At 53.0% G+C, this 22,578-nt stretch overlaps 1 protein-coding gene and 1 non-coding gene across 2 annotated transcripts in view; both read right to left on the bottom strand.

The window, feature by feature from the left end:
- The window catches only part of VAC14 (VAC14 component of PIKFYVE complex), a 64,482-nt gene that overhangs the window by 29,979 nt on the left and 11,925 nt on the right, over positions 1-22,578 (bottom strand). Inside the window, exons 10-13 of the mRNA XM_055726449.1 lie at positions 20,591-20,651; positions 13,439-13,583; positions 13,069-13,134; positions 3,490-3,640 (exon numbers count right to left, since the gene is read on the bottom strand). Coding sequence (XP_055582424.1) covers positions 3,490-3,640; positions 13,069-13,134; positions 13,439-13,583; positions 20,591-20,651 — 423 coding nt within the window. The remainder of the gene's footprint in view (positions 1-3,489; positions 3,641-13,068; positions 13,135-13,438; positions 13,584-20,590; positions 20,652-22,578) is intronic.
- On the bottom strand, positions 21,537-21,607 carry TRNAG-GCC (transfer RNA glycine (anticodon GCC)). Its single transcript has one exon. It is a non-coding gene; the product is annotated as a tRNA-Gly (tRNA).

Below are 22,578 nucleotides of genomic sequence, written 5' to 3'. Positions count from 1 at the left end.
TTTCATGCAGAGCAGAGCTGGAGACTAGGCTGGAGGGCTTGCACCTATGCCATCACAGAATCATGGGGCAGTTTGGGTTGGAAGGGGTCTTTAAAAGTCAATCAGTCCAGCCCCCCTGCAATGAGCAGGGACACCTTTAGTCAGATCTGGTTGCTTGCAGCCCCGTCCAACCTGTCTTTGAATGTTTCCAGGGACAGGGCATCGACCACCTCTCTGGGCAACCTGTGCCACTGCTTCACCATCCTCACTGGAAAACATTTCTTCCTTGTATCTAGTCTGAACCTCCCCATTTTCAGTTTAAAGCCATTGTCCCTTGTCCTATTGCAACAGGCCCTGCTAGGAAGTCTGTCCCCATCTTTCTTATAAGCCCCCTTTAAGCATTGGAAGGCCACAATAAGGTCTCCCCAGAGCTGTCTCTCCAGGCTGAAGAGCCCCAACTCTCTCAGCCTGTCCTCACAGGAGAGATGCTCCAGCTCTCGGACCATCTGTGTGGCCTCCTCTGGACCGGCTCCAACAGGGCCACGTCTCTCCTGTGCTGAGGACCCCAGAGCTGGAAGCAGCACTGCAGGGGGGTTCTGACCAGAGCGGAGTACAGGGAAGAATCACCTCCCTTGACCTGCAGGCCTTGGTGATAAGCACTCTTGGGCCATCTGCTACTTCTCCCAATATCTACAGGGTTGGCAAAACACTCCCAAAGCAAAGCAGGCAGCTGGGTTCCCATCATACAAACCAGACAGGCATTTGCACCATCACCCTGAAGACTGAGAAGCTCTTGGGCACAGCCCTGCAGACCTTGTCCCTGAAAAGCGGGCAGAAAACAACCAAGGAGAGAGCCATGGAGGTCAGCACCCAGCCACCCTCTCCCAGGGCAGCCGGAGCGGGTGAGGAGAGGAGATGTCGGGTCTCCCAGGCGGTGCTGAGCTGGGCTGGCCCCAGCTCATTGTGTTTGGAGAAGGCGTCAAGGGCAGCTGACCTTACGTAACTGGAGAACAAAGCGGCTAAATAAAAACTGGAGCTGGGAACGGGCTGCGGAAGTGGGACACGGCTTTCCTGACTAATCAACCAGCATCTGAAGGAAACCAAACTCAATGGCAGGGAAACAACTGCATAAACACATCCTGAGGGAAAGAAAGGGAGCAAAAGGAAGCAGGGGGAAGACCACGGGGGCACTAGCCCCTTCCACCTCCCCTCCTGCCTGCACCGCTCAGGTGGCAAAGCCTGGAGTGGTAAGACAAGAGAGCGCAGCACAGAAACCTGCTGCGAGCTCAAGGATTTTAAGGGGTGTCCATGCTCGTTTACCTGCAAAGCCACCAACTGCATGCTTGGATGGGCCTCAGAGGTAAGAGAGAAGCAGACCTGAGATGGCTCAGCAGCTCTCCTCCCACTGCCAGTTCCGATGGCATCTCGGTCTAAAGCGGGATGAAGGGAAGGGACAGTTTTAACCCTGGGGAGATGCACTGGTACCCTGCAGCATCCCCTCCAATGGTGCAATAGCATCCCACTGTCTGAGCTAAGGCATGCTAGCCAGGGAGGTGTGCTTGGGGAACACTGCCATACATCCCAATACAAAACCAGTGACCCCAGAAAGTGGTACACCCTCTCTTCAGTGCCAGCACCTTGTGATTTTTGCCTGTGAAGGGCTGCGCTCACAAATGCATCAGCCTGCAGGGCAGAGTTTGGGTTCTCACTGTACATCAGTACTCTGGGACCACGCACAGATGTAGGGACTTCCACCAGCCACCCTCCCGTTCCAAAAAAAAAAAACCCTCCCTCAAACAACCCTCTGACAAAAAGTCTTTCCCAGGAGCCTCTGCTTTTCCAGGCGTAATCCAGGAGGGTCCTGGCCCAGCTGTGACCCCTCAGCTCCCCTGGGAGCCAGAGCCCAGCAGCCGATCCAGTCTCAGCCCTGGGTGGTCAGAGCCAGACGAGACTGGGGCCACACTAAATGTCCGAGGCCAACAAACGGCTCCTTTTCCCCTCCCCAGAAACATCTGCCTTTGGGTAAAAGCCAACGACCCTGCAAAGCTCAGCCCCAAATAAATTTCCAAAGAAACAATTTTCTGGTGCATTATGAGGAAGAGGAGAGTAGGTGAGGAAGCCAGAGCCCATCAGGACCTCTGTGGGGGCAAGCTGCCCTGCACCGGGGCAACGGGAGCTCCAGCTCCAGCTGATCTGCCTAACGCAGGGAGAGCCAGACTCTTCAAACATTACGCCCGAGTAAGTGAAGCCAAGCTGCTCTTCCAGATAGCTAACAGGGGCCACAGCAGCCGTTAGGATCTACGCCATCCAGCCTGCTATTTTTAGATCATCCACAAGGAAGGAAACCTCAGACAACCATCAGCATGAGCTGAACTGCAGCTCCTCAAACTGCTTGGCCAGCGCCGCAGGAGCTGCTCCACCCAGGCGGTCTCACTTCTGACACCGGGAGGATGGATGAGACTGGCAGAGGGTTTGGGGAGGTCGCCAGCACTGCTGCCCCCACCCCTCCATCGCAGGGCTAAAGCTGCCAACATGAAACAGGTAGATCTGCAGAAAAAACCCACCCCACACAACCCAAAGCCTGAGCTGGTTGCTGGTGCAAACATTTCCAAGCCCAGGGAGGGGCGAGTGATCTGGGATCTTCAGAGAAAACAAAGCCTGGGGAGTGGAAAGTGAAGCCTCCCTCTCCAGCAGCGATTTTGCAAGGCCCCGTGGCCACATCCTGCGCAGGGAGAGGCAGCCTTGGCTCCGTGCTCGGGTTGCAATCCAAAGCTGACATGAAACGTGCTTTTGGCTGGGATGACCTGGCCTGGGGAGTACAACAGGGAGGCCCTTAAATAGCAGCAGTGGAGAAGGGGCAGCCAAGCAACTGCAAAGGATGAGCCACAGACAAGGGAAGGTGGAAAAAACTTCCCAATGTGCCAGGATAATTAATGAAAGGCTTTTTTTTTTTTTTTTTTTTTTTATCCCCCAAGTCTCCAGAAAATAGGATTGTCTCTCTCCATCTCTTTCCTGAGGTCCTGCCAGACACTCAGAGCAACACCGCAGTTCATAGTCAATGTGGGCAACATCACCGGCACAGACTGAAACCTCTGCAGATCTTTCTGTGTTTTGGACACCCGGGCTTGCAGCCAGTGTCCCATCCTAAACTGATTTTAGGGCTCTGAGGGCTTTTACAAGGAGAGAAGAGGCTGGCACCCTTTTTACGGTGCCATAAAAACACAGGACAGCAATGACACACCTCCACACCAGCCTCTGCAGCACCTTGCTGCTAAACACTCCTAAATCTCCAAAACGTGAGCTAGAGCAAAGAGCAATAAAAATAAAAGCAGTGCCCTGGTCTGTGCCATGGCAGACTTGGCCCCCCAAGCCAGGTGGGGACGCATATAGGGATTTTTTACTGCAAAAGAGACTTCCCCTTCTGCCCGAGCATATCTGAGTGGTGCCATGGAGCACCGAGTGAGCCCAGGGAGCAGGGAGGCACCGAGCTGCAGCACAGGGAGCACTCACCGGAGGAGCTCAGCTGGCCAGCCCTGGCTGGGACGTGAAGCTCCACAGGGCTGGGTCGCACATCGGAGACATCAGAGGGACCGTGACCCTCCGTCTGTCCCGCTGGGGAAGAAGCAATCTCAGCCAGCACTTCCAGGTCTTTCAGGATAACCTGCGGAGAGAGGGACAGCGTGGGGTGAGCTTTCCTTTCCAAACCCATGGCCAGAGAGGGTGAGCTGGGAAGCAAACACCAAATCCCAGCACATCAAGGCAGATGTAGGGAAAAAAGAGCTACCTATGAAGTTCAAAGTGGAAATTTCAAATGGTTGCAGAAGGGATGGGGCAGGAAAGAGAAAAGGGGAGAAAAAAACAGTTTCTGCCCTGAGAGTCCCAAAGGAGCATGTGAAATTAAACCAAATTTATCCAATCAGGAGCAGGGCTTGCCTCTCCCTCTTCCCACTTTGGGGGGGATCTGGGTTTTGCTTCCCCACTCCCCTTCATAACCACAGATTTGGGACAACCCCAGCAAGAGTATGGGGATGTTCTTGGGGGCAAACAACTGCCTGTCCCCTCCATGCCCCCAGTTTGCCCTGTTTAGGGCAGTATTCCAGGAGCAGGCTTGGCTGCTGGCGCTCAGGACATCGAGGCAGAGCTGCCATTCAGATTTCATAGCTCTTTCCTTCCAGAAGTCACCGAATTAGTCTATATATAGCATTTCTGGAGAAGTTATTACAGGGTGGGTTTTTTTTTTGGCCTCAACTCTTCTCATGTCTCAGGCTATTTTGGGTCCCCCTTCTTTCAAACGTCCTTGGGTCTAGAGGTTTCATCAGCCGTCCCTGATGCTCTGAGCATAGCAGGGCTGTATGGAGCAGAAAGGCTGCCAAAAAGGGCCGATTGCCACGTCTAACTCATCAGCATCTAGCATACCACATCCCTGATCACCCCTTGCCCACCAGCACAGCGTCCCAGACTTTCCACACGCTCTCACAACGTACCCTTCTGAGGAGCTGCAGTTATATGGGAGTTTTAGCTTCTGAGCTACCAAGAAACCCTTACCCCTGGGGCAAAAAAAAGCCAATTACATCTTTTTTTGCTCACGCAGAACTTGAAAATATGACCCCTGAAAATCAGAAAGAGGACCTCCTGGGTTTTTATGTTTCTCAGATATCTTAAGCTGGGGATTTTTTTTGTAATTAGGGCTGATTTTCAAGCCCCCAGCAGCCTCTGAGCAGGCAGTGTGGTGTCCAGGCTTTGGTGCAGAGGCAGTCGTGGAGAGGCAGCCTGCTGAGGGTACCATGAGGCTCCAGCACGCTTGGGAAGACCCTGTGCCTATAAACATGATTAAGTCCCAGCCCGTGGCTCCCCAGGGAAGGAAAAAAAAAATAAAATGAGACGACAACAACTTGTACTGCTATCCCTGAAGAACAAGGCACCTCGTGATGCTGTCAAGGATGGGACCTTTTTGCCAGTATGGGAGGAGGTCACTGCCATGGCCAGCCTTCACCTCTTCCAGTGGAGGGAGGCTGCCATCCCTGGCAGAGGAAAAACCTTGGTCCCCCCTCTCTGCCCGGCTTTCAAGCGTCAGTGGCTCAGATAAAACCATGCTGGCAGCTTGTTCTTTCACGCAGAGAATGCCCCTGAGCAGAGCTTATGATGCCTGGTCTCCTGAAGCCCTATGTAGATTCTCTAGTGGCTAATCATGTGGCTCAGCTGAACTTGCAGCGTTTGAGCAGGGAGGAAGGCACTAATTTGGGTCTCAGGCTCTCACTGCTGGGGAAATAACACCCATGGAGGTTTCCAGGTCTCATTGTCTTTGGCTAAAACTGGTAAAGAGATTCAGGGCTTGGCTACCAGGGCTGGCAGGCTGGTGAGAGCTGGGACTCTCATCCACACAATTGATTTTGCCAAACCCAACTCAACCAGAAGCCAAGGCCGCATGTGGCTGATGTATGGCACGACCCAGCCACTCATGATTACCACTCTTCTGCATTTGCTGCTGCTCCGATCCCCCCATCCAGCTCAGCACTCGGGCTATCATCCAGCACAGACTTCACCAGCAGCTCCCGCAGCACCAGCAAACAGGACCAAGACCTCAGGCTGGGCACAAATTGTCCCTGCTGCCTCCCAAAGCATTTAGAACCATGTCTTACCCTGTGAGGTTATATCCTCAATCCAACCTCCCAGAGCCATGTGCCAAGCCCCGTCTCTGAGACACTGCTTGGGCTCGGGATGCTCCAGTCAGGCTGCCTGGGCAGCAGTGACTAGCACGACCAGGGGCATGGCTGGACCTTTGGAGACGTTAGGGGGTGTCACCCCAAGTCAGCCATGTAGGTCACAGGCAGGAGGTGGGAAAAGCAGCGTGGGTGGAATTTTGCAGTTGAAAAACACAGAGAAAATAAGAAGCAGGAGGGATGGGTGCACGAGCACCTGGAGGAAGAGGAAAAGCAGGCAGCCACGAAGACCTGAGGTTTTCCAGCCATGGGAAAGAGGCAGGGAGCTCCGGCTCCTGCTGGTTCTTCCCCGCATGCTCCGGAGTGGGTTCCCAGCTGGGGACAGAGGAAAGCCAGGAGCGCTTGGTATGCGTTGCACATCCCTGCGCTAAGCAAAGCTGGAGCCAGCGGCTGGCTTTGTGTGAGCCAGGAGGCTGTAAGAAAGCAATATCCTGCCATTGCCATGGCAACGGGCCGGCTGCGCCAGGGGCGAGCTGGTCCCATCCGTCAGGAGCCGAGCGGCGTCAGACCTGACAGTGCTGGAGCACAAGGGCCAGAGCTGTTCCCAGCTGCTGGCCGAGGGCGCGATCCCGATGGCCAGCCTGGAGGAGCAGCCACTGAGGATGTTCTCCTGGCCCAGAAGGGACTTCTGTGAAGGCTTCCCAGCGGTGATGAGATGTAGGGGTGTGCCCCTGCCCTGGATGAGCGTGGGGTTGGGTAGCGTGAATGGGTAGGAGCAGGGAAAGGAGCATCATGATGGACGGGGGAGACCCAGCCTCATCACAAGCTGTTCCCAGCACGAGGATGAAGAGCAGCAGAGAAGGCAGAGCTCTTTGCACATCCAGGGGATGAGGAGCACGTTACCATACTGTTATAAAGAAGCTGTTATAAATAAGCTGTTATAAATAAGCAGCTATTTCTCCTCCCTGGGAATAGGCAAGATTTCACCCTGTATTGCCTCCAGAGCACGGATTTTGAGGCCACACAGAACTGTCAGTCTCTTCGGCTTCTCCAGATCTAGGTCAGGTTAATTTGCCGCTTGTTCTGGTTGAACGGAGACCAGCTCTGCCGGTGGCAGTGCAGGGGAAAAGCAGCCCCCAAATGGCGTGCGCCGGATGGGATGCACCTCCTGCGTGCAAAGCATCACCGCCGGATGGGATGCACCTCCTGCGTGCAAAGCACTGACATGATGCTCCTGGGGAGGAATTTGCCTCTGGCTAAAACGCTGGGCTGGCCATGGCATGTTGCAGAGGAAGGGGGAGGTGACCCCAAATCCACTGCAGATCCCTGGGGAGCCAGACTTAGCACCCTGCAGCACACATTGACTACCAGGACACCAGGGCAGGCTGCAGCAGCAGCTCCTGGCACACATGATAGCAAGGATATTCCTGAAGATGCTGTCCTTGCTGGTATTTATGGAAAAATTAAAAAAAAAAAAAAAAAAAGTACTGAAAAGATTAAGATGCCTGCTCACCACAGGGAGGTGCTTATGGGTGGCCTTGGGTGTCCCAGAGGGTGGGTATTCCCTGGGCAATGAAACAGAGCACACAACACCAAGGACAAGGTTATTCTTGCCAAGGAGAAGATGGGAATTCAGCTAAAGCAAGATGCGACCAAGATGGAAAACAAGAAGGTTAAGGGCTGCAAAGCACTTCTTTAAAGGAGACTAAGATCAAGGAGGTTGTGGAAAACCTCACAGCATTACCAGGACTGGAGGAGCAACCTGGGGGAGACCAGGAAAGGTGAGGATGCTGCTGGGTGCTTCTTCCTGCTCCATCACTCAAATGCAGCCCCTCACCGCCGCAGCGTGCACCAAGGCTTCCCCAGAGGCCTTCACTTATTTTATGTTTTTCTTCCTCCAAACCTTTTAGCTGTAGCCAGGGTAGGGTAGGCGAGCAGGGGCAGGCAGTCCTGGAGCCAAGAGCGGCCAGCAGTGAGGCTGGCCAAGCCCCAGACATACACGGTGTGAAAAGCAAACTTGCGCCCCCCCCACCCCCGCCTCCACTGGCTTTAAAGACAGAAAAAGAAAAGAAAAACCGCCATTAATCTTCCCACATCAATTTAACTAGACCTCTTTTCAAGTCCCCAGCACAGAAATTTTTATCCTCTGATCTTGCCAAGACCTTTTTTTCCCTTTACAGCGCCGGATTTCAGCCTGCAGCCGGGAGGGGATGGAGAGCAGAGGGAAGGCAGCAGGGCTGGGGGCTTCTCCTCTCCTTCCCAGGGCACAGCCTGCCGGCTCGCCTAACACATGCTCACGGCAACAGCAAATACAGCAGGTAGTGGGGTGGTCACTTGGTAATATGGCCAAAACCACCAGAAACTGAGCTGCAACCTGAAAATGCCCCATCCTCCCTCCTGCTTTTACCAATCCCCAATTTGGCCCTGCTGCTGGGTGTGTGAGGGCCAGCCCTGCAGCACCTCTGAGCGGCAGGAGCATGAGCACTGTCACAGATCAGAGCACCTCTTTAAATGTGGTTAATTAGTGTCGGGGGAGCTTAACATGCCACCTGATGCCAGTCACAGGGCAGGATGCCAAGGAGGTTTTGCTTCATGCATTAGAGGGCAGGGATGGAGGCAGGACATGTCCAGCCAGTGGGATGGGGCTGGTGGAAGCCAGAGCTGCCCCGGAGCTTCCCTGCAGGCCACACTGCAGATGGCTGGATGCCTGCTACCCCTTCAAATTCAGCACCCACGTCCCAGAGCTGACAACAGGCAAAGGGTTTGCTTTTATTTGCTATCCCGTTTCCTACCCAGCACCTCCTTCTGCACCCTGGGGACCCAGGCACCCAAAGCCAAGGTCACTAAATCCTGCATCCTACACCTTCATCCCACCCTGGACTCACCCTGAGCCAGCTCCCCAGGACAAGGATTGCCGGTCCTCCATGGCAGACAGGGTTTCTGTGGCTTTAGTCTGCTCTGTGATTTCACCCAGGAACCCTACAAGCACCACGTTGAGCCCAGAGTGCCAGTTTAGCACTAGTTGTTTGGTATATGTATAAACTGCGTGTGCATATGTACATGCAAACCATGCAATTATGGCCCGGAACACCAGTGCTGAGCCAAGAAGCTCCCTGTGGATCACACTCCCCCCAAGAAACTTCCTATTCCTGCATTATGCAGCACACAGATTATCTTTCAACTCCTTGCCCTTGCAATGCCTCGAGTCCTTGGAGGAAGCATCACCCTGCCCTGGTCTAAGACTTCTGCTTGCGGGCTGCTTCCACGTGTGGCAAGCTGGGCTGACCACATTTTCCACCCTCCAACTGAAATTATATACCTTTCTCTATATCCCACCATTTCAGTCATAAGCTCATCCTCAGTGTAACTTGCCCCTTGAAAACAAGTAGCCTCCCTGCTTCAGTCCCTTGTAGCTTTGAGTCTCTCTCCAGAGCAGCTTTACTGCCAAAAAGAAAAGAAAATAAAAGCTAGGCACACGTACATTAGAGTTCTCCTCTTTGCAGTCTTCAGTTTACACCCTCTGCTTTGCACAGGGTCACAATATTTTGGTTGTGGCAGATTAAAGGCTGGGAGCTGGAGCACATCGGCTCTAAAACCAACAGAGCAAAGCTCCAAACCAAACCACACTAAGACAGCTATTCGCTTTGGCACAAGCTATTGTTCAGCTTCATTGTACTAGGAATTGGGCGCAATGGGAGAAGTTTGCTGGGATTTAGTGCGGCAGCAGAGCTCAGAGAGCAGGGCAGAGACGAGGCTTCGAAACCCTGCGATGCTGTAGCAGGACACACAGGAGTGTAGGAGTTAACAGCAAAGGAGAGAGATGAGTATCATATACCACCGTACCTGGGTTCCTCCTCTCCTATTTTAATACTAGAAACCCAAAAGCGGGACAAAATGTTTGAGCTTCTCATGGAGAAGTCAGCTTGAAGGTCTTGCAGATGTGCATCACCACCTCCACAAGCAGTGGCAGCCCAGGCTCAGCTAACCCTCTCTAGGGAAAGGTACCACCCCTCATACAGTTCCAGGAGCAGACTTCTGAAGGATGCTCTAGTGGATACAGCTGCAAACAGCAAACTAAGAAATCATTTGGGTCATCTTGCTGTATGCAAAGCCTTGCCTGGCCACTGCATAAACACAGGTAGGTTTTCATGTTAAGAGTCGAGAGGAAGATGGATTCTATCCTGCTTCACATCAGACACCAGCTCCACCTCATGCGTCACTCCTGCATGAGTCAGACAAAAGTCCCAGCACAACTTCCAACCCCCAGCAAGATTGAGAGGAGCAGATAAGCAAACAGGAGCATGTTCAGCCATAAAGAAACTACTCTGCTTTGGAGCCAGAGAAATAAAAACAAAGCAAAGAAAGAAAACCAGCAGCATCACTGCTTCATGGTTTTCTCAGAGATGCCCTCACCACCTGTTGTGTCCGCTTGAACTCAGCACCTGGGTCCTGCCAGAAAGGACCCAGGGAACTGAACAGCTGCATCAGAAGCTGCCTTTGCTCCAGGAGCTTGCAGAGGGAGATAACTCGAAGAACAGGTCTTCTCAGCACTGCCTACCAGCAGTGGTTCTTTTAATGTGCAGGTGGAAAGATGCAACCCACTGCTCCCGAAGAGCACTTGGGCTTTGACTTTTCACTTTTTCTAACAACAATTCTTCAACCAGGGGTTAGGACTGCGACCCTTGCACCGAAGAAAGGAGCAGCTTGTGCAGAAAAACCCACTCCCAGCAGGATTCTGTTAGTGTTAGTGCTGTAAGGAAGTTTTTAAGTACATCAAATTTTAACCAGGGCTTTTAAGATTGCCTTCAAAACCAGGTCTCAAATGCAGGATGGAGTATCTCCCTGCCAGGAAAGCACGGGAACCAGCACGAGGTGACGCAGTGCAGCAGCACAGCATCTGACAGCCAGGAATCCTGTATCCCGACTTGTCTACATATCAAAGGGAACTGCTTGCTTCAGCTCTGCTCCAACTTCTCTGCGCTGCCTTTGTGAATCTTAACTAGGTCTCTTGACCATTTCTTTACAGGCACAGGAGAGCTGGGTATGAACGGCAACAGGAGAGAAGGCTGAGATGACTCAGGCCGCCGCAGATGCAGCATGAGATACTGGCCCCTGTTCAGCACAGTGGAGGTGGTGCAACACCTTGTGCTAGTTGAACGATAAAAACCAGGCGTGACAACTTAAAGGGCACAGATCTGGCTCCATCCAGCGCGAGTGCCTCCTTGCTTTGGGCTTGATTATTTATGGCAAGTGCACACAAGAGACTCAGAGCAGCTCAGCAAGACAAAACCTTAAAAACAAGGTGCCTGAGCACAGTCCTTCAGTCTGATGCAAAGCCTTGACCCTCCAAAGCCAGATTCTGCTTTGGTGATGAGCTAGGGAGAAACAACTGCTCCCGGACAGCTTCAGAGTGCATCGGGAGAGCAACAGCTATCATCCAAACCATGCATGGGGGCTGGAGGATCTGCAAGCACTGCAAAAGGATGTTCAACCTTCGTGGGAAGAAAGATGGTACTGGTACTGCTGCCCAGCCAGGTTCCCTTGGGAAGGCAGTATCACAGGATGAAGATGGCAAAAAAAACCCCTAAATATGTGTGTACATCTTGTGCTACACTACACAGCGTGTGGAGCCCTACCTGGAAAGGGAGGGAGATGTTTCCTCATCAAAGAGCTGATGGGTTAGCTCACATAAGATCTCACACTAACCTGATGATCCCCAGCTCGTCAGCTAAGAACTTCTGGGGATCGTGATCCGCTCCAGGACAATGTGAATGTGCATACAAATACAGTACTGAGCAGGGAGTAATGGCTAAGAGAGCACCCCGCATCCCCTTTTCTACCAGGCACTGACACTACAGGTTAGCTTGCTCAGTCCATCCTCATCGTTCCCAAAAATGCCCAGCTCAAAACCCCCCTACTATTTTGGTCATTTCTATTTCCTTTGCAGAGAGCAGCAAACCTGGTCAGGAGCCAACTGAGCAGCGGTGTTTAATGGATTGACTCGTCTATGGATTTCCTTAGAAAAAAAAACCCTCCGAACATTTAAATAAATAGAAGACAGGATTAAATAAATCAGCTTAAAATTACTTTTGAGCCATTCCCAGTTATGTCACATGGAGGAAATGCATCACCAGGGTCCTTTCTTCACTGCTTTTTTCAAATATTAATAAGCAGTGTAATTGCAACATGACTCACCGTGATCTCCTGCCAAGCTGGAGAGACTATCTGCAAGATGCAGGCTTTCTAGAGCGTTGCAAAGGCAGATGTGTGCTTGGGGACTCTTTTGGAAAGGTTTGCATTGTAAGCAGCAGGGTATGGAAAATGGCCAGGCAGTTGCTTGCCTTTGCAAGTCATTCCTTCACTTGTTTTTTCCCTTCCCTCCTCTCGTAACGACCCTCTCGCACACGGGATTTATTGCGTGGTTGGGGTTTGATGCCCTGAGTGTGTAAGGCAAAGCAGACAGTGCTTGATTTTTATTCCACGAGGAAAGTCTGGGCTGAGAAGCCAGCCAGCCAGGATCATTCACAGCTCTGGGCAAGAAGTATCCAGCTGATGGCAAAAGCACTACCCGTGCCTGGGCCAGCTGTGTGCTGAAGCTGCCAGCCTCCCACCCAAGCACTAGAAATGCTCCAGGGCGCAATGGAGAGGGGGAGAAGACACTAAAGATGCCAAAATTGAGATGACTGGTGGCAGGGAAGAGGGGTGAGGAAGGAAGACAAGGAAATGGGAAAATGGTGCAGCATCTCGGGAAGGAAGCAGCCTGGGAGATGAAGAGCACTGCCCTGGGAGGACAAGGCGCAGGCTGGTGAGTGAAGGCAGGGCAAGCTGGCTCACTCGTTGCTGCCTGACTTTCTTTGCTCACTTCCAAGCAGAGCAGTTCCCAGCCAACCTGATGTCACCGGGCATTTGCTGGAGCCCCACCAGGCAACGTTGACCCTGCCTTGCTAGCAGTGCTTAATCACCTCACAACTTGGATTCTGCAGTGCTGGCTGGACACAAACCCCTCGCATCTCTACAGAGCTGTTGCAGAGCACTCCAGATCCCACTCACCAAGGATCTGACCACAACCCAGCCCCAGGGAAAGACACCAGCTCCGGGACCTGAAGCCCCAGCTGTCTTCCCAGGCAGACAGAAAGGATTTTTAGCAGTTGCCTTCGACTGATCAACTCTCTGAGGTGGAGGAAAAGGTTTATACAGAGGGTCCAAACCGCACCAGTCTAACCAAGACAGCAGAACTTTCAGCCAGGCAGCTACCAGCAGGCTCTGCATTGGGTCTTCTTCAGTTTAGCCAACAGGGTTAAACTCCCCAGTGCCACATTGGCCAAGCCCCACAAAAATCCCTCTGTTCAACCCAAGAAATCCAAAGCCCAGCTACATGTAGAAATGGTAAGACTTCAGGAGGACCTTCTGCAGTAGCTGCAGCACTTACCTCATCCGACTCGTCTGAGAGGGTCCGCAGCAAGATGGGGAAGAGGCTGTCGGTGTGTCGGAACATCTAGAACCAGAAGGACAGATGGCATCAGTCCTACAGGCCTGGTCACCCCCTGCCACAGGATCCCTCACCCCACGGGAGGCGGCTGAAAGCTTCACCAGCATTTTACATGAGCTAGAGAGCTTTTCTTCCTTAAGCTACTGGGTATGCAGCAGCCAAAGCCTTCTCAGAAAAAGGCAGGTGGAAACTTGGTTGTAACGCTACCAAGGTAATTACAGTCAATTCAAAGGCATGGAGCAAGCTGGGAGTGGAGGAACCTAGTCCCACAGAGGAAGCAACAGGCTCACGTGCTGCGTCCCTGACTTACCTTACGAGGAGTCTTGATGTACAAGTGGTAGAGCCATTTCAACACTGCAATTCTGGTCATCATCCCAATGGATGTGTCATGAAGGTGGCAGTCCAGCACCTGAACTATTCCATCAAGGTTCAGGGTCACCTGGATCCTCTCACAGCTGCACGGAAAGGAGAGGGGCTGGTTCAGTGCTGTCGTGTCCAACTCCCTCCTCCCATGGTGGGGAGGTCTGCAACTGGGGGCTGCACCAAACAGCTCAGACCCTAGGAAATCTCAACTGTCCCCTTGGCCTGCTTCTGCCCCACTCAGCCTGGCCACCCACATTTCTTATTCTGTGTATCCAGATCTGCTCACGGCAAACCCAACATCTGCGCTCATGTCTTCAAGAGTTCCAACAGTCAGGAAGCAAGCTCCAGGCTTGCAAGCTCGTGGGGTCATGGGTGGGCATGGCCAGGTTTGCCTGTGTGGCACAGGTAGCTGACTGGCATTATGAGATGGGGAAGCACAACGAGAGACACAGCAACACACCAAAAAAACTTGCTTTAGGAACAACAGAACTCTTCCAGGCTTCCACTTTCCCCAAAAAGCTGGTACTTACACGTGACAAGACACCATGTTAGATGAATCCAGTACCATGGCTGTGTTGAGAAACCAGGTTTGGGGTTCAAAGACTAGATGATCCATAAAATGCACTCAGGATCCATCTCGGGTTTGACCAGCTCAAACATGTCCAGAGGACATCAACCCACGTGTCCTCAGACTCCACTAGTTGGGGCCACCCTACCAGGTGAGGACAGCCAGTTTCTGCTAATCCCAGCAGACTCGTGCTGAGGACTGCAGATGGTGCCCTGACTGGCAGTATTTTTGGGATGTAGCTCTCGACTACAAGGCTGCCTTGATAACATCATCTTGTTTCCCAAAAGATGAGGATAACTCTTGGTCATCAAGCAGGGATGAAAGCAAACAACTCCCCTGTTCACCAGGACATTGCCTCTTTTGTAACATCAACAGCCTACAGACCCTTAACTCTTATTCTCCAGTCATTTTCCATACAGTTGGGACTGCACTGGGACAGGAGATCCCAACAGAGAAGGTCATGTTATGGCATTTGTCCTGTTTGTGATCCTGAAGTCTACCTGACAGTTTCCCACCTCCTCAACAGCAAGGACGTGGGAAGTACCTGTCTCAGGAGACATGGTTAAGGAGAGAAGGCTGGACCTGAGATGGCTGAAGGCCAGATAGTTGAAGCAGACCTCCAAAACGTAGTTACACTGAAGAGCTAAGTCAGTCCTGTCCTACCCAAGCTACTGAATTATTCAAGGCTGGACCAGACTTTGCCGATTTTTCTAGCATGCGCAGGGCTGCTCTGCATCTCGTTTGATAAGAAATCCTAAGGGGCAGATTTCTCATGGTATAATTTGCAAGTAGAGCTGCGGCTTAATAGGATTTGATCTTCCCCAGGACACACGTTGTAAGGGCGAGACGAGGAGGCTGCAGCCCCTCACAGCCCTGCAGAGATCTGAATGCTTGATTTGCCTCACGTAACAGATGCTGGGGTCTGCAAATTGCATTTTGAGTTGGACTAAGTTTCACTTTGATGTTGCAAACAACAGCCGAGGGCCAAATGCTCAGATGTGCAGAACCGAAGGGAAGAAGGGACCCAGCGCACAGGGAGTGTGGGAGAGGAGATGTCCAAGGGAGCAGCGTCCCAGGCCATTTAAGCCAGCCTGAGCAAGCACCGTATGTGATTTTCCTGCAAAACCAGCTCCCGCTGCAGTGGCAGAGCCTGCCACCCACCCAGCACAGGGCTCCTGATGGAAGAGGAGTATGAATCCTTGACCTGATTATATGTCCACACCAAAATATGCATCGCCTGTGCAGGATGGGGGGAAAAAACCCCTCAGGGTAATGTGTGTTTTCAGAGGGAAGTGGGAGAAAGGATGGCACAGAGAAGCAGTGCGTGAAGCCGGCTGGTTTGGAGGTGGCCTTGATGCTGTCACATCCACCAGCTCCACGCTGCTGTGAGGCAGGGTGGCATGGTTTGCCATGGCACTGTTAGAAGAGGACGCTGGACCTCTGCCAGCACGGCAACAAGCCGTTTCCAGACTGGCTTGTGTCAAAACTGCTCGTGAAAAGCCCTTCCCCAGTGATGCGGTACCTCGGTGGATCCCAGGTGGCTCAAGCCAACATCCATTCGAGCTGACCCCAGGAGGCAGCTGGCAGCGCCAGGCTCCCCTCGAGTCAGCCAGACCCCAGCCATGCCAGGTACCACCGCCCGGCAGCTCTGCTGGCCTCAGCCCCTGCTAAAAGGGATGGTGGCTGGGCAAAGCTCGCTGGCTATCCTCTCCCCGCATCTACCCAGACAAACCTTTTCAGGGGGGTTGCCAGCAGAGAAGTAGCTTGTTTACTCAGCACAAAACCAGGGCACCATCCTGAGAGGCAAGAGGTCTGATGAACACGTGAAATCGGGCTAAAAATCTCCCACCAACCACACTCCTCTGCCTTCGAGATGGAGCAGCACCAGATTCCTATGGGCTGCTGCCTTTCCAGGGAGGAAGGCAGCAGCTGAGCGTGGTGAGCACTGCCGCAGCTCCGACGTGGGCTCACAGCTCACCCCAGCTCTCCTTAATCCCCAGGCAGGGCGGAGCAGGAGCAGCAGTAATGGCATTGCGTTAATGCGATCCTCTGGGCCTGCCACGCCAGCTCCCAGCGCCGGCATCTGCGGCAGGGCAGATGTCAGATGCAATTGCTTCCATCTAACCCACTACCCCAGATTCGCCTCTGGAGGATGAACGTGGCCCTAGCACTGCCTCCGTGGTTCGGCTGTGAAGGCAAGAACATGTTTTTAAGGCAAACTGAGCAACAATGGGGGCTGCAGCAGGCTCCAGCCTCTGAATACTGATACACTTTGCTCAAGCTGAGTGGTGAGGCAGGAGACCTATCTCCCAGCACATCCCCTAAGTTCAGAAAGCATCCTCCAGCATGGAACAGTGCTTGCTTTCGCACTGTGATCAACCCACAGCAATTTTTTTCACCCCATATCACTTATCAACTCATTTTCTCATTTCTCCCCTTTCTTCAAGGGCTTCTACCATCTCTCTCCTCAGCGGTCGCCTTTTCTCTGCCAATGCCTGAGCTGTCATCTCCCTCCTGGCCTCCTGCCCGGCCCAGCTGCTTTCCTGACCCCGTTTTCAGACAAGGTTAAGGTCGAGGCCAGGCTCTAGCCTTTAAGCAGGCCCAGCAAAGTGGCTTTGCCAAGGGTGGAAATATCCAGGTTCTTTTATTGTGGTCCAAGTCACAAGGGCAGCTCCCATACGGGCTGGCAGCTATGCTGCTCAACAGGCTCGAGCCAGTGGCCAGGAGGTAAATAGCTCCTCTCTGCTATCGGTGCCACAAGCTGTCGCTTTCTTGTCCTCCATTGCTCTTATTTTGGCGCTCTTGGCTTCCTTCTGCTTACTGCGGTTTCCAAGTACTGGAAGTGCCCGCAGCACCAGCGCAAGCTGATCTCCCAGGGAAGCGATAATGAGGTCTAGGCAGAGGCATCCAGTCCAGCGAGACGTAGATCACAACGAGAAGGGCTGGTGCAGAGTGCCCCACATCCCCCTCCAGCTCATCCACCCAACGGCGCAGTGGGAGCAGCGAACCCATCTACTCACTCCAGGCTGGAGAGAAAGGTCAGGAGGAGCCTTCCCAAGAGGACACCCTGGACCTGAAAGCTGCAGCAAGACAAGCTGCTGGAGAAGGGAACTCCAAGGAAGGCTTGGTGCACGAGCTCAAAGTAAGCCATCGTGCTGCCTTCAGCCATCTACCCCCTGGGTGCTGCAGGGCACCCAGCACCGTCCCAACCCTCCACCCAAGCGCTCACCACCCCGATGAGCTCCCCAGCTGCACCCCGACGGTGTGCCAGGCTCTGGGCACGGGGCTACAACTTCCAGCATGAGACACGCAGCAGCAAATTTAGCTTTGTACTAAGCTCTAACTACCACATTGAAAAGTCCGATTTAAATGCAGACTCGGGCAGTTAAGCCACGTGGCAGCCGTTTGCCCTTTCTGCAGCGAAACAAGCAGCTTTACGTGTCCATGTGTCCCTGAACATCACCCAAAACAAGAAGCCTTCCTTGCAGCAATAATGACCACAAAGGCTTTTCCGGAGCCCCCATATCCCTTATCTTGTTTGGTGAGGGACCGTGGTCCCATCACCCTTGTCCAACCACCATGCATCTAACCCAGGCAGCCCTGCTGACCACTGGCCAGCTGTGCCTGACTGTCCAACCAGCAGCATGGTCAGGAAATTGTCTCAAACTGTCCAGGTCTTGTACTGAAATGCCGACACAGTTACAAGAGCCTAAAAGGCACTTTCCAGCTGTTTTGGTCCAGCGATGCAGGACACACATCTGCATCTTCTCCTGCAGCAGCTCAGACCGACGGAAGGAAGCCCGGGCTCTGCTCCAGAAGCCACACTTCCAACTCCCCTTCCTGATCCAGGCTCACACCAGCAATCGCAGCATCAGCATGGTCAGCTAGGCCACAGGAAGGCTCCAGTGCTTCTGCATTATAGTTCTGGTCCACTTCCAATGACAGGCAGTTTTGGCAGAAGCTGGAAGGAGGGACCCCCACCTGCACAGGGAGCCACAGAGCCCCTCCAGCCCTGTGCAGCCAGGCTCCCCCAGGAGTCAGTTTTGTCTCAGCACAGGCACAGTCTTCATTTCCTAGTAAATGGCACCAGGAAGGTCCCTCCAAGTGAAGCTGGCAATTGCCCTAGCAGCATTTTGGGTTGCCAACAGCACGTTCTAGGAGCAGGGGGGACGCATGTGTCAGTTTGTGGTCACAGGAACGTGCCCAGCATCTATGCATCAAGCATTCAGACCTCGTCATCTTCTTGGATAGCATCTCCATGGAAGACATCCCTCTGCAGCCGCGGGGCCGTGAGCTCCTCCGCCCCCGCTGACCGAGGTCCTCCTCCTTTAGTCGCTGCTGCAGTGCTATCCCTCTGCAGATGGCTGTGTGGGGAGGGCAGGAGAAGGGGGCGTGAGAGCTGGATGCCTGGCGCTGGGCCATGCTCCATCACTCTCTCGCCGGGGAGACTGGGGGAAGCAGCGGGGGGGACATGAACAAAAACACAAGCAAAGAGTGACTTCATCTTAAAAGGCAGCTGCAACTTCCTCTGCTTGCAGGCTTCCCAGCTTTTCCAAGCAATGCTATGGTTTCCTGTGGTCCTGTCTTGACACCCAGTGGGCATTCAGCATGCAGGCAGCTGCCTGCTCCCTGGTGTGAATTAGGCTGCAGCTGGCTGTAGGTGCCAGCTCTCACCTTCCCCTGGCTCCACAGCCAAGCCAGACAGCCTGAGGAATAGATGGAGCACCAGGCAGGTACCTGGGGCTCTTGTTGGCCAGGTACAGCCCCCCAGCCCCATGCCAGTCCCCCACAACAGGTACCATGGTGAAAATGTTTCGGGTCCCAATGCTGAGCCAGCAGACATCACACAGGATGGGGAAATGGGCTTCAGGGCAGGTAAACCCCAGGGTAAAACCTGGAGTGTCTACTTTAACAGAGGTTAGGAGGGCTCAAGAACAAGACTCCCTGCAAAATCAGGTCTCTTAGAGACACGAAGAGTCTTGCATCCTGTCCCAGACGGTTTTCCCCAGTGCCCGGGGAGCCTGCAGACTGCTTCAGCTTAGGCAGCCGTTCTCCTCCCAGCTCCTGGTGACACTGTGATCAAGTCACTCCAGCTCTCCCTGCATCTGTCCCCCTTTGGTCTTCACTCCCTCTCTCCCCCACGTGCAAGCTCTTCAGCACAGAGCTGCAGTTATCACTTGTCTTGACTTAACACCTCTCCTTTTCCTTCCCCTTCCCAATTTCAGCCCTGTGCACACCCACTTCTGCACCTGCTAAACTTTAAGGGGTGAGGAAGGCCAGGACACAGCAGGAAAGCCAGGGAAAACCATTTAACAACCATAAACAAAAATCTAGACACAAATGAAAAGACCTGTGCTTTCAAGAGAGGAAAAAATGAGGGGCATGATTAAGACCAGGCAGTAGCTGGGCTTTGCATGAGTGCAAAAAAGGAACAGAGGGTACAGACCATCAACCTGAAAAGCTGACGCCTGCACTGCTCTAGGATGCATTATGATGGGCATCACGCTGGTAGGATGCAGATAGAGTAACGCGTCCTATTTCGGGGCCCACAACAACAAATAAATACATGCATCAGCACAATAAAATTGTTGGAAATCACAACCTCTGAGGAAGAGAACTGCAGGCAGCAGGAGGAAAGGGAAGATGCGTTACAAAAGTAGATGGATGTGTCCCCAAATTCACTGACAGCTGGATGGGAAGAAAGGTATTTGCAGAAGAGATAGATGAGATATTGGGAGAGATTGTGCTGGGCACGGAGCTGCTCTCTGCGGGCGTGGGGCTGACTAATGCCACGCAAAGCTGGCAGGGGGACAGGCTGGCAGCAAATGCTGCCGAGACCCCTTGCCTCTCCGGCAGTTGGAGCTGAACAGCATGGCCCCAGGCACAAGCCCACGGCAGCGTGCCGTGGTGGGCTGCCAGGACTGCAGCACAGAAGGCTGCGGTGCCCAGCAGCAGGGCCAGCGCTCTCCAGGCTCTTCTGCCAGCCCCAGACAGTTCATGTATCACCTTCTCAGAAGGCCTCTGCATCTCTGGCCAACCAGCACATCACTGTTCCACTACCACCATTCCTCTGCAAAGGCAGGAGGGAAACAAATGTCTCCTATTTTAGCCAAGCTACAAAGAGCCATAACCAAGGCAACCATTCACCTTCTCCCCATTTCCACCCTATCTTTTTAAGCCAGAGTGCGCCACCATGGGGGCTTGAAGGCAGGCGAGGTGCAGAACCCTGAATGCACAGGCACTTGCTGCCTCCGCAGACCTCCCCAGGGGGCTTTGCAAGGTCTCCTGCAGGGGAAAACACCTCAATTTACCACAAAGTCAAGAAATTTTGGTGCAAATGCATCAGAGAGAAGCAGTCAGCTCCTACAGCATCCCCAGTCGTCCACCCCACTGTGACCCAGGAGACCCCAACTGTTTTTCAGCCCAGACCATCTTTCTCCACAGCTTTGTCAGCATCTGTCAGTCACTGTGTGTACCCTGAGAAGCCTTCCCTTCTTCTCAAGCCCCTCTGAAGCAACAAACATACCCTACCTGGTTACTGTGAAGACACTGCTGTTGCTGAAGTTCGAGTCACCGGATGCATCCAGAGAGCCTGGGGGCAGGTAAACCAGAGACACAGTTAGTGGGATGGCAGGGAAGGTGGAGGCTGGAAAGCTAGCTGCATGACCTTCTGCAAAGACATCACCATCCATCATCTGAGGGTCCAGAGAACCTGAGGATCCCTTCTGCCTGCAGCGAGCATTTTACACTCCTTGTCAAACCCTTCTCCAATGCCAGAGGTACTGGGCGAAGCTGGTGGAGGACAACACTCCCCCGGCAAAATGCAGGCTGCACAGCTTTAGACCTCTGCCCCAAACTGGGTCTCTTCCTCTGTAATGGAGACCCAGACACATCCTTCTGACTGTTTCAACCATTCCCAAAGAAGGAGCTCAGAACTGCAGAGCTACCTTTCATCATCCAGATTTCAACGCCTAGAGATACCACACAAGCACAGGAAAGGCTGAATCCAACCCAGGACATCTCCACCTGGTCAGTTCTCCCACAGCATGAATCCATGCGGAAGCCAAGCAACCCAAACAGCTTTCCAGTCTCTGCTCTGTGCTAAAACTGGGTCTTACAAGCACCGTGACAAAGCACGAGAGGATGAACTTGACTCTTCATGCCCCCTTGTGCCAACAGCCTCTACTCACACACGGTGGCACCGCCACATCAGCACAACCAGGGAGCAGAGCTCTGAGTTTGCGATGCAAAAGCATCGCAGGTTTAACTGATCCTGCCTGCTTCAAGTGCAATCTGACCCCAAAGGGGTAGAGATTAAAGCAATTAAACTTTCTGTTGAATGTTTTCAAGCTCTTCTACTAGGTTTTAATAAAAGGAGGTATTCTTGGGACAAATACGGAATAAAAAAAAAAGTTAAATTTTCACTGCGGTGCTACAGCACTGGATTTTTCCCCTCCATGTCTTCCAAAAACACTACTGCATTGGCCGGGAATCGAACCCGGGCCTCCCGCGTGGCAGGCGAGAATTCTACCACTGAACCACCAATGCCATCCTGCCTGCTAGCAGCTCCTGCCGGCCCTGCAGCTCCATGACTCCCTGCCTTCAACCCAGCTGCTGTTGCACAAGAAAAGCCTTCAGCCTTTTAATTCCCACCTTCCTGCTCCCTCTTATGGCAGGATTTTCCAAAAGCCACTTGCGGGTGTGTTACAGAAGAGCACCGGGCTGAATGTGCAGCCCCGGAAGAAAACAACAGATTAGCCCACATGATTTAAATGTTACACGTATTTCATATGCCTGGACAAAGATGTACCAGAAGTAGCATGTAGTCATCCCAGGTCAACAGCTTCAAAGGGATGCTGGAAGGCTAAAGCTGCTGCTGTTTTCAGGCATTGGTCCACCAGGACCCTCTCTGTTTAATTTCTTCTCACTCGAACCCTCTTCCTGGTCTCCCATCCTGCTTGCAAACTTTTGCCTGTTCTGTTCTAGAAATTTTAGGACTGTGACAATACCCACGTGATGGTCTCAAGAGTAACATGAATGTGGAAAGGACCCAAAATTCTTCTCGTTTCTGTTCTCTACCCTTCCCCAACACAGGCATCCTCCATGTACACGCTGATGCTCTCCCAGGACTAACACAGCTCTCTGAGCTCTCCTTTGGCTGACGGTAGCTCCTCCCAAACCAGCAACTGCAGGACAGGTGGTCTATTCTCTTCCCATGTTATGTAGCAAGACACTAAACACTGCACTATAAATTACCTTTTTCAGGTCAACTTAATGACTAAGCCAAAGTGAAGCACAGTGAGGGGATGGGGGTGCTCGCCAGGGAACACAGCACTGCCGCCCTGCTCGGGCTCCAGCCCAGATCACAGTGACCCTGCTACGCAGACAGCACCAAACATGTCTGCCTCAGCAGAGGATCATCTGTGAAACAGGACACAAGGCTCAAAGAAAGCACGCAGGTCCCACGTGCCCTGAGTTGCCCCAGGACACCAAACCAACCCAAGAACTTCTTGAGGACC

The sequence above is a fragment of the Falco cherrug genome, chromosome 14 (genome assembly GCF_023634085.1).
Source record: "Falco cherrug isolate bFalChe1 chromosome 14, bFalChe1.pri, whole genome shotgun sequence".
Classification (NCBI taxonomy): Eukaryota; Metazoa; Chordata; class Aves; order Falconiformes; family Falconidae; genus Falco; species Falco cherrug.
This window is presented reverse-complemented; position numbering and strand designations above follow the sequence as displayed.